At 39.0% G+C, this 12,742-nt stretch overlaps 1 protein-coding gene across 1 annotated transcript; it reads right to left on the bottom strand.

Moving 5' to 3' along the window:
- Positions 1–8,024: 8,024 nt before the first annotated feature.
- Positions 8,025–12,204, bottom strand: LOC149845961 (F-box protein PP2-A15-like). Its single transcript, XM_089996099.1, has 3 exons — positions 11,128–12,204; positions 10,814–10,932; positions 8,025–8,675 (listed from the first exon to the last, which is right to left on the bottom strand). Exons 1-3 carry the CDS (start codon positions 11,434–11,436, stop codon positions 8,216–8,218), a joined length of 888 nt encoding a protein of 295 aa, XP_089852225.1. The 5' UTR covers positions 11,437–12,204; the 3' UTR covers positions 8,025–8,215.
- Positions 12,205–12,742: the final 538 nt, after the last annotated feature.

Raw genomic sequence — 12,742 nt, 5'->3', positions numbered from 1 at the left:
AAAACATTCATATCAAAACAATGTCAAACATGTACCCGAAGCAAACATACTCCAATATCCCGCTAACTACTATCATGACTAACATGAAATCCAAACTCAAAAAATGAGAGCACTTCTAATTTCATACATTAAAATCATGCTCAACATGATCTTTGAACTCCATCAAAGTAGTCCTAGATATCCACAACTAAGTGAGTGTGTGAACAAAAAAATGTTGCATCCAAGAAATTAAATAACCTGTGATGCGCTTGCATCACTTACTCACCACGGGTATTTACCCGATTTGCATGCTATTGCCTTTGCATTTTTTTCTTATTTATTTTTGCATTATATTTTTAGCTGCATGCGATGCTTAGCACTAAGCATCGTGCAATTAGCTTAGCTACGTACCTACAAAACACATTTATATATGACAAGGGTAGCACAAGAGGCGGTAGGGGCTCTGCCACCGCCTGAGAGAGAGAGAGAGAGAGAGAGAGAGAGAGAGACGCTATACCTGTAGACTCACCGGTGAAGGGGATTCAGTCGCGGGTCGACTGCGGAGTGAGGCTACCAGAATAGGAGGACGACAAGGTCACCGATGTGGGTCAGGGAAGATTTTCAAAAAATGACTGATATTTGCAAAACCATCTCCTCCCCTCCCTGCCCCAACAACCTGACAGAAAAAGGGAGCAGGGGCGCAACCTCTGCCTTCCTGTCAAAAGGAAAGGAAGAGAGGAAGGGGCAAGAAGGTGTTGCCCCCATCCCTTGTCTGCTTGAAAAGGGAGCAGGCCCCTCCCTTGCTATTAGAGGAAACAGGGAGGGGCCTGACCCCTCCATTGCGAAAAGAGGAAGCAGGGAGAGGGGTGGGCTCAGTTGCCAGGTCGAGCATGACCCCAACCTCGACTGAGAGGGAGGTGGGCTCGGCTACCTGGTCGAGCCCGACCCCATCAGAACAGAGAGAGAGAGAGAGAATGAGCAGCAGGGAGGGCCTCCCTCTCCCCTATCGAAAAGAGATGACAGAGAGCGAGCGAGCAGGGAGGGGTGACACCCCTTCCGTTGAAATCAGGAGGCAGAGGCTGGGGTTACATCGAGCAAGCAAGGTGAGAAAGAGCGGGGGCGAGAGAGGGGCAGGGGCATCGACCCCTGTCAGAAATAAAAGAGGGACAGGGGCATCAGCCCCTACCAGAAATAAAAAGAGGGGCAGGGCGATGGTCCCTACCGGACCAATAAGAAAAAAAAGGGGGGGGGGGGGGGCAGGAGCAAAAACCCCTGCGACTCTTGAAAAGGAGGAGGCAGGGGCTAATGGCCCCTGTCATCCTTGAAAAGAATCGGGGCAGGCCCCTACCGACTTCAAAAGAAAATCGGGGCAGAGGCCATTGGCCCCTGCCGGATTCTGAAAAACGAAGCACGGGCTAAAGCCTCTTGTCAGAATCTCCAAAATAGGCAGAAGGGGGGGGGGGGGTCCCGACCCCTTCTGTCGGCCCGCTGGATGACACACACACAGAGAGAGAGAGAGAGAGAGAGAGAGAGAGAGAGAGAGAGAGAGAGAGAGAGAGAGAGAGAGAGAGAGAGAGAGAGAGAGATGAGGGGAAAGAAGAAGAGAAGGGAGGAGACATACCTGGAGGAGGAGGTCGCCGACGTCGGTGTCGATAGACGAGAAAGAGGGAAGGAGAGAGGAGACGAGCAAGAGGGGGCGAGAGAAAGGTCGAATGACCCACAAGGTGGTGCCGATGAAGCTGCCAGAGAAGGAGGCAGTCGCAGGAAGGGGGAGAAGGGAGGGCGAGCAACGGGGCGAGAGAAAGGGCGGGGGTGTGCGATGAATGAAACAGAAAGGGAAAAGAAAGGGGGCTCACATTAGGGTTTTACGAAAAATTTAGCGATGGATTAGCGACAGCAAAATTCTGTCCAAACGCCATCGTAAATTTGTGATGGAGTAGTGACGAAAAAACGATGTTGCTCATTCGTCGCGAAGTTGCGACGGAGTGTAAGACAAAATTTTTACATTGCTAATCTGTCGCAAATTTGTGATGGTGTTTGCGACAGAAATTTTTCATCGCTAATTCCTCAATTAATTCCAATTTTAGGGATGAATAGTTTTTTCTCGCTAATCCGTCATAACTTTGCGATGAATTATAAAAAAATGTATTTACTTAGCAATATATACAAAAATGGAATTGTGATATTAAATATCGTATATGGTACAAGATAAATTATTATGAGTCATCCGGCAAAGGATCTATAAAAAAGGTTAAGTTATTAATGTGAGATGGAGCAAAAAAAAAGCAGGGTTCCATTTAAAATTTAAAAACAATTCATGTATATATATATATATATATATATATATATATATATATATATATATATATATATATATATATATCTTAGAGATGTAATTCAAAGTGGGTGACAAAGTAGTTGAAAGGCATGAGAATAAATGTATCATTTCAAAAAATTTGCCTGGACATAATATGTTGTATTTCAAGAACACCAGTTGATATGATATTTAATCCATTAGGTGTACCTTCACAGATGAATGTGAGAGATGTTTAAATGTTCACTTAATTAGTAAGATATTTGCTTGGTAGGTATTATAAAATAATACCCTTTGATGAGAAATACGAGCAAGATGCTTTAAGAAAACTAGTGTTTTCTGAATTGTATGAAGCCAATAAATAAATAATAAATCCATGGGTATTTGAATAAGGGTTTCTTGGAAAGTGCATAATATTTGATGAAGGAGCAAAAGTCCTTTTGAAGAACATGCTGTAATACAAAAGACCTATATGTTAAAATTAAATTCATCAAGTTGATGATAAAATCCACTAACATTTAAGTCGTTATTATACAATTGTTAACAACCCTTTAAGGAAAAAGCCAAGCAAGGTTGACAAGTAGGAGAAATGGATGTTTGAGCACTGAAAAGATTTGATGTTGCTCATATTTCAGGAAGTACTTCACACCATGATCACTTGGGAACGATACATGCAGGTGCACCACAATATTTTTTATTGCATGTCCATGAACTATGACTTTTATCTTTGGAACTGAAATATTTTTTTAAGAGGAACAAAGTATGATGACAATGAATCAGAAATTTTCTTTTATGATTGACTAGTATAAGCATCCACTTCATATGCTTGGGCCAAAAAAATCCTATTGAATGGAGAGATAGATGGAGAGGTGATAAAACCCTATACTTTTCATTGCAAGAGCTAACTTCATGGATCATTTTTGGAGGGTTGATGTAAAGATATGGATGCTTTTGAAAAATAGCTATACTAGAGTGACTAATTTATCTTTGGCCTATATGGCATAAACTAAAATGAAAAAACTCTTCTTTTCAAGTTAATAGAATCTCTCTTTCTCCTTACAATAATTAATGATTTGAAAAATGTGCCGCTCTCTCTCACATCCCATTGATTGATGCTAATGCTTTGATTCTTACAAAAACACTAAATAACATGGTTTAAAAACGTGTTCTCTCTTTGCATTGGTTAAGTGTTCAATTAATTGATATTAAATAGCTATAGAGAAAGTATGTTTTCTCTGAAACTGTCAATTCTTGCAAATCGCTAATGCATGCTCTCTCTCCCTCTCTCTGACACACACATCCCATTCATTGATGGCAATGGACTGGGGCAGGGGACGGGGACAAGGTCTCCACCCCCGCCCCCATCTCAAAAACCGAACCTCCATCCTCGCATGGCGATGGATTTTAACCTCCACCTCTGCCTGCATCCCCGTTTCATATCCTCCATCCCCGGTCCAAACAGGGGCGAGGCAGGGCAGGGCAGGGCCCGTTTCCCCTTGGTCTATTGTCATCCCTTAAAAGGATTGGGGATGAGGCGGGGTGGGGCAAGGCGAGGATCGAGACGGGGCGGGGTGGGGGAAAGCATAAGTCCATCCTCCCCTCCATCCTCGTACGGGGATGGATTTTAACCTTCATCCCTGGTTCATGCCCTTCATCTCTAGAAAGTATGTTTTCTTTGAAACTCTATCAATTCTCTCTCTCTCACACACACACATCCTTACGCCTGTACCCGCACTTATGTGTTATAGCAAAGAAGAAAATGTATGTATGAATGTAATGGGGTGGATATTATGAAAAGTGAAGTTCCTTTTATGTCTATTTGTTGGTTGGGTGAAAAATGGCTATTGCCAGTTTTTTTCTCAAAAGGTCTTGAACACATGTATACAAAAGTATTATACATAAACGCGTACGTGCTTTTATTGTGTTAATATACGAAGCATAATATTTTCAAAATAGGCGACTTTTCAAAAATATTATATTTTTGGCATAATATCAACCTTTAAAAGACTTTTAAAATGTCAACGATAATTTTAACTATGGTTCAACCAAGATTATTTCCTTCACTTTCATCCAAGAAACAAAAGAAAAATCATTAAATTGGTTCTTCTTTTAAGTATGATATAAGATTGGTCTAATAGCGCATACATGCATACATGACTTATCTTCCTTTTATAACTTTTTATATTAAAGCTAGTAACATTTAGCTGATTGAAATGACTAAAGCACTCTTAAAAGTAATAACAATTTTTGAACAAATTATTACTTTTTAGGGTTAAAAAAGGCTATTTCATTTTTCGAGTTCAAATTACTAAAAGATATCTTGATGTTCGAAAATTGTATATAATATTTTATTTTTTTCTAAAGTAAAAGACCCTCTTTTATCCCAAACCGTTATCATTCATTTTAATAATTACTTTTAAAAGCATTTTTGGTTATTTTAATTAGTTGAATGTCATATATAAAATGTTCAACATCATGTAGGTCTTAAACAGACTCAACTCCTACACCCTAGTAAAGAAATATTGAAAGCATGCCTTATGTGAGGCACTTTTCATGTTTAACTATATTTTTAGAGTGTCAAAAAATCAATGGCACATGTCGTGATAAAATTTAATGATGAGAAACAAAAATTTTAGTTAAATCAATTTGATTGATGTATGAGTTTTAATAGATAAACCATGATAAACATATTTATCCACCACAATCCACCATTTAAGTTTCTAGCAGATGGATTAAACCCTTGATAGCAGCATTTGGGGATAGGAAACTTGGCTTTAAAATTATGAGTTGATTATTCTTTGGTCGACCAAAATCACTAAAGGTAGAACTTTCAAAGGCATGCCTACCCTTTCATGTATTTAATTACTAATACACATTAACCTTTTTAATAAAAAAACTCGATATCAGATGACTTTTCGGCTAATATTTGGTGATGGAGACCATCACGTGCTATACACACACACACACACACAGAGAGAGAGAGAGAGAGCAATTCATGCCATTAAATGTATATATTCCAAAGGATAGATGTGTATTTGTAAATAGATGAAAGTAGGTATGTTTTTATAAATGCCTATATTTTCCAAAGGGTAGGTGTGTATTTGTAAAAAGATGAAAATGGACATGTTTTTATAATCGTCTCAATATTATTTTGTCAATAAAAGACAAAAATATAGCTTTTATGCCTTAGGCACGTACTTGTAATACATTAAAAAAGAGAAGGCAATTGAAAGTAATATGAAATATTTGAAGTTTTAAATAGCCAATCGGTTGAGCAAATAGCCAAAAAAGGGTAAGAAGTCTTCATTTCAACGCTGAAGGACATCAGTGGCAACTGGTGAAGGGTGAGGCCAAGAATCCTATCCCAAACACCTTGCACGAAGGGTTTCCTTGTTATTTAAAATAAAAAATATGTTGAATAGCTATTTCTAAATTTACTAAATATAATGTTATACACGTCATAAAAGTAATAGGCTAATAGCTATGTCATAGGAACATGCCATTTTGTTAATGTGTACTCCTTGGTGGTATGATCTAACACGCGTGGATGCATAGACACAGATGCCAAACATTAAAATATTAAAAATAAAATTTTATTGAATAATAAGTTAAAAATCCATTGCCCTTGTGTCCTATTTTCTAAAAAAATTTCGAACTTGCAAATATTACCCGCATCACACACACACACACACACATATATATATATATATATATATATATATATATATATATATATAGAGAGAGAGAGAGAGAGAGAGAGAGAGAGAGAGAGAGACTCGATCCATGGCTCCCAAAGAGAGCATATAATCTGGTCGTCACCCTGCAAAATCGAGCATGGGATCACATACACATATACCCACACACACACACACACACACAGGTGCAATCGATACATGATATCTTGGATTTTTATGGCATTCAAGGTGATCATTGCAAAGCTGAAACAGCATGGCTGATCATTGAAGTAATAATGCATCTGGGCAAGAGGAAATGTGAGGGATAATTAAATTTTTTTATCTATTTAAGAAAATATTGGCCTATATAAGATTTTAGAAATCGAGGAAACTACATAAAAACATAATGATATTTTGATGTGAAAAATTCAAAAGCACATATCGTGATAAAATTTAGATAGATTGAAGGATCATGATCTTATGCTGTCTCTGCAAATCATGATAGTTTCAAAATATTGATGATATTTGTGACTATAGTCCCAATATTATTATAGTGAAAAATCAGTTTCTCTCTTTAAAATATCAATACATAGGGAATGAATCAGTTGGAGCTTGGATGCATATTGACTAATCGAACGTTATGGTCCCCATGATGATCCATTGATGGATCAAAATATCATGTTTATCATCACTTTATGAATTGGAATTTTAATTTAATTGTAAGGTAGAGAGGAAGATAAGCATCCATTCATTGAAAGCAATGTCTGCAGTGTTGGTGACCAAGGGACCCAGACCTGCCGTGGAGAACGTCACTCGATTCATTATGGAAAACCCTAGCTGTCCTCATCAGCTCAGATCTCTATGCTTTGAAAGCATGCATGGAAATAATGAAACTGTTGTGGGGTGTCTTGAATTTTGAAAATATTTTGGAGATCTGAGAGTTTGACCTGTCTGGTTTTGTAATTTTCTTTTTTGTACTGGTTAGGTTATATCCTGTCTAGTTTTGTTATTTGTCTTTTGTACTTGGTTACAGTTTTTGTTCTTTCATTATATCATGTTTAGTAATTTGTATTTTTTTCTTTTGTACTGGTTACGGTTTTTTGTCCTTTCATTATATACTGTTTTTTTTTTAAGTTGGGCAAAAGATTTTCTAAGTGTATTGAGGATTAGGGTTTTGAAAGCCCAGTATCTCGTCATTGTAAATTTTCACATCTTACAAGCGAATTTTATGTAAACATAAGGGATAAACTACTTATATCTTATGTCTTCTCTTATTTTTCATTTACTATCGTGTTACATGGTTTTCATAACAAAAGCTTGTTATAAATTCATAATTTTCGCCAATCTAACTCCATGGTAAGTTGGCGGGATTTGTAAAGGGATCGGCTCCCTATCTGTAACATGAGGGTTCAGAGCGTTAGTCCTTAAGATCAATTTTGTTTTTTGTAATTTTACCCTAGACTCCTTCTGGTAACTAGCATCACTATTAGACTTAGTAAACTCCTATTTAAAAATAAGAATAAGAGGCATCCCTCCTCTGTATTTAAATCAATAAAAGAAGAAAGCTCACTTGAGGTCATGAACATAAACAGTTTTCACCCAACCATGTAAAATCTTTGTTTTCGTATGTAATTGTTTTCTCTTTTTGCTTTTTCTGTGTTTGTTTCTTCATTCCATGCTTTTAAAATGTTAAGAACAAATATGAAATTGAAATTGGAGAGCATGGAAAATACATTTTTCATGTTATATTCTTGCTTAATTAATTTTAAAACCTACAATATGATGTGTATTTTTGGTCAAAAGGCTTAAAGTTGTACTTGGATGACAACACAGGTTTTATCCTTTTGTTTTTAATGTCAACTCGCTTTCCCTTTTGCTTTATGAACATTTCATGCTTCATGCGCTGCTAAGGTAATTTTTTAACACTTGCTTCTCGATTCACGCATCGATTCTCATGTCACTCTGATAACTATGACGTCGACGTTTGAGGCAGGATAACCAAGTGTAGCCATTGTGATAAATGAAAATTTCGAAGCATGACCTGAGAGCACATCTGAGAAGCAAGAAGTTCTAGTAATGAAAATATATATAGCAAGAAAATTTACATGTACAAACACACCTAAACTTACAACAGAAAACAGCAGAAATCGCAAGTACTACAGGAACACAAAAACTCGACCTGTATTACACCCTTTGTTTTAGCGATTCCAGCAAAAACACTAACGCTACAGCCTTTCTTCCACAAAAACTAACAAAACTTCCTCCTCCTGGCTACCTCCGTCGGAATTATCAATACAGAATCAAGGCAGAGACCGCCCTTCGTATGGGTGCAATCGATCTGTGTCATGGAGAACTTGATCTTTGTTGGGGAATCAGAATTTGCCATGACAAAATCGCCAACGTGATAATCGGTCCAGTTCCCACGTATCTGTGATGAAACACCGGCTCTTCCATTGTTTTCAGGATCTTCAAGATAACACTCGCACAGGGAGTGCTGACCATCAGAAGTAGAGAACTGGAATCTCACTGGCTTAAGATCCCAGCCCTGAACATGATCAAAGTTACAGTGACGCCAACCGAATCTTTTGGATGCACGACCCAGCTGAAGTCTGAAGCATAGGCTGTATGTCCCAGCTGGAAAATGGAACTCTAGCTCACCATGAACTTCAACCCACCAAATTTGCCGAAGATATGCAACCACATGGAACCTGCAATGGTGATCTCGTTAGGTGCCTTCCATAAAAGGACTGACTAAAGGCTGCAACATTAACTCAAAATGATGGTTGTGGATGGGATAACGTGCTAGAGGGCTCAGTTGATGACATTAGTCACAAGAAAAAAAATACATGGTCAGCTTTAATCCATCGTTGGTTAATCAAATCAGAATGATCCCCATGGCACAACTCAAAAAGATATTATAAGAATCCATCTGCTCCCTTTCTCTTATATGATAAACCTGTGCCATTCTCTGAGAAGAAAATTATTTTAAGCACGTCTTTTAATGAGATGATTAAGGCACATGCAAAAATAATTGTTCAAAAAAATGCTTCAAACACACAGCAGCCACCAGCAGTGTAATCACAGAATATCAACAGATATATCAGTCATCACAAAAAAGTAAGCTGTCAGCTGGCTACTTCATATAATTCTGCCAGGAATAAGCCTACGGCTGGCGCTCACAGAGAGAGAGAGAGAGAGAGAGAGCTGTGAGCTTGCTATTTCAGGTCATTCTGTCAGAGGTAAGCCATTGGGTTGTAGTCAGGTAGAGTTATCACTGAATTTCTAGCAATGACAGTTGGACATGCCCTTTTTCGAAGAGAGTTGATAAAAGAAGAGCAATTTAATATGTGCAGAAACAAGCATAAAGGGAATTCTAAAAACCAGGAATTGGATCTCAAATAGATTTACTTGACAAACCATTCTCATACAGCTATCGAAGCACATGGTATAGCTGAAGTACTTTTGCCGCAATAAATACATGCAATGTTACCTTTTCAAAATACAAAAGGATCAATATAGGAATCACCAAACCATAAAAAAATCTAGTTAAAGAGACAAGAATAGGTTTTCAAGCTCCCGGAGACCCCGACTCCAATCAAAACCAGTAGAGAGACGGAGAGAGGAAAGGAGGAGGGGTAAAGTGCCAACTACTTATCACATCTAAAGAGAAATGTGTCATCATCAACCATTTAGCAGCAAGAAAAACCGGTAAAACCACCACAATTCGGCTCAGATCAACCATGAAATCCCCAACAACCAAAAAATTTGCTTGCCAAGAAGCAAACCATTACACTCACACTGGTATTAAGGATGAAAGAATAATCTCAAATGAATATCAAGAGATGGTCAACAACATTTTTTTGGAAAAAGATGAAACAATAAGCATAAACAGATACTCCAGACTGAAGAAATCATAACATAACGCATCCGCATCTAATACAAATTTCCACATTTTCGTGCATCATCTAATTCTTCAGAGGTGGACCGAATTAAAAAGCTTTAGGTCATTAGTTATTTTTTTAGCTAGTTGTTCCTGTCCTGAAAGAGGATCTGAATCAAACGCATACATCCCTCGGACGGGAAATAATGGTGAAGCCATGAGTTTTGATTCACATCCGCACGGATCCTAATATCCCATGCCAAGTTCTATAGAGTCCATCAGAATCAGTATCCAGACGTTATACAAAACAATAAAGAGAAAGAAAAAGTACATGCAATCGCGATCAGTGGCTTAGCTAGGATTCATGTGAGGCGGGGGGGGGGGGGGGCAAACAGGGGTGTAGCAAAAAAAAATTATTTGTGTGATAGTCGGGGGTTCGGGGGCAGCGCCCCCCCCAAATTTTTTTTTGAGATAAAATAAAAAATGGCTACAATTATTAATAAAAATCTATTTCATATGGACAAATCAAACTATTTGCTGCAGTCAGGACTGGGCTTTTAAAAAAAAATAATTTTTTTTAACTGTTTCGGGAGGCAGGACTGGGCTGTGCTACGCCTTTGATCGCAATGTAAAATGTACAAATTTCGATCCCCAATGATTGCAAGATAGAAGCATTTCCTAAAAAATAAACAGTTTTTTTCTTCACCATGAATTTCATCTCAAGTATTCCCATGATTGTTTCTTCAAAATAAACATTTACAGTAATCACATAGCACATCTGCATGTTTCTACTTCTCAACATGATTGAATGCAGTAATCACATAGCACATCTGCATGTTTCTACTTCTCAACATGATTGAATGCTTGCAACATAAACCATGACAGAGAAAAAACAACAACTAAAGTTGGTACAAAGGGCTTAGCGTGAACACAGCGGCACAATTCGGCAGAGATGGGAAAACCCACCTGGATTCCTCAGTAGGAATATAATTCCAATATCTACGATCGTCGATCCCCGTTATCGACATGGCCTTTGAAGAGATAGACAAGCAGATAGCACCAGTTGTCTTCTCCAACCAGACTTCCTGAGCAAACCAAACAAGAATATCAACTCAAAATCTCCTCCAGAAAGAGTAACCCCACTGTAAAAGAGGGTAAAAAGAAAAATAGGAAAAACAAACACCCAAGGAAAACAATCCCCCAAAATCCCAACTACAGAAGACAAGGAACTTTAGAACTGAATCAATAAAAGAAGAAAGAAAGCAGAGGAAAGAACCAACCTTAGTACCGCCATCGAAGGGGTTGGGGCGAGACAGGATGGCGTAAATCTCCTTCTTTGTACAGTTCCCCAAATTCTCCGGGAACAATTTCTTCAACAGATACCGATAATTCGCCGGCAACTTCGACTCCCAAACGAAATCCGCCGACGCCGCGCCGCTGAACGACCGGCTCAGACGCGCCAATCTGCAGATCTCCGGCGGACTCAAGTACATGAACACGGAAGCGATGCAACTCTCCGGGATGTCACCCAAACCAGGCCGTCGAGGAGATCCATCTCCTTCCGTCAAGCACGAGAGGTTCGCACCCATAAAAAGAAGAGGGAAAAAAAGGGGTGCGGTGGGGGGTTGGAATTAAAAACTAATCTCCTCCAATATCCACAAACCAAGCCCCCCTTAAAATTTACCCACCAATATCCAAAACCCTAATTTTCTTTTTTACATCCGCATATACCAAACCGGCAAATTAACCAAAACAAAAGAGGAGATAACCCTAATTTCTTCTCCCCTACTTTTCCTCTCAGATTCTGAAGCTAAATCAAGAAATTTCAATCCGTCTTTCGCAATCCTAAACACGGATACCCATCATCGACAACCGAAACGAGACCCAAATCCTATTTTCCAAACAAAAATTCATCCACAACGGCTGGAAATAAATAAATAAATTCCAAACACACTTCTTCTACAGACACAGAGAGTTGTTAAACCACAAACAAGAGAGCCTCCAATTCCCTATACCTCCGTCAAACATTCCCTATACACAAACACCCATCAGCAACAACCGAAACGAAACCGTAAATCTCTCGTCCACACGAGAATTCATCTACAAACAATGGGAATCGTTCAGCGAGAGAGAGCACGAGAACCCCAAATTCCGATCAAACACGCAGAAATGAAGCAGTATGTCCCCCCCCCCCCCCCCCCCCCCCCCGCACCTTCGTCTCCCCCAACCCCCGTCTGCGGATTCCTGCATGCCACAGGCGAGCCGTAGGGAGACGACGTAGGGGTAGCTTCGGAATTTCGAGAGACCGTGAAATCGTGGGCGGAGCAGGAGAGGAACGCTTCGTCTCTCACTCTCACGGAGCTCTGGTAAGGGGGAGGGCATGATAAAAATACGCATATTTTTCACGTGGACACCAAATATTTACCTCTAATTAATATACCCGTCGAAATTTTCTGTGTTTTCAAATGCCCTCATTTCAGATTTTAACAACAGTAAAGTGACCATTAAAAAAAAAAAAGAGTGAGTCCTATAAGATTCGAACCCAGGACCCTTAGAGGGGTGTTTGTTGCACTCCCACGGACGGAAGCTATTGAAAAAGGACACTTAGGAAGGAAAGTGTTTCAGGAAGACGTGATCCCATTTTGGCAGTACGTGGGCCTTACTAATATTTCTCGTGACATTTATCTTGCTCGCCCTCGTTCATATATTTCATAAGAAAAGAAAAATCATGAAACAAACACCCCTTTAAAGCTATTGAAAAAGACACATAGGAAGGAAAGTGTTTCCTCGTGGAAGAAGACGTGATCCCATTTTGGCAGTACGTGGGCCTTACTAATATTTCTCATGACGTTTATCCTACTCTTCTTAAGAAAGACGCCCTCTTTCTTATATTTC

The sequence above is a fragment of the Nuphar pumila genome, chromosome 2, assembly GCF_984573655.1.
Source record: "Nuphar pumila chromosome 2, dmNupPumi1.hap1.1, whole genome shotgun sequence".
Classification (NCBI taxonomy): domain Eukaryota; kingdom Viridiplantae; phylum Streptophyta; class Magnoliopsida; order Nymphaeales; family Nymphaeaceae; genus Nuphar; species Nuphar pumila.
This window is presented reverse-complemented; position numbering and strand designations above follow the sequence as displayed.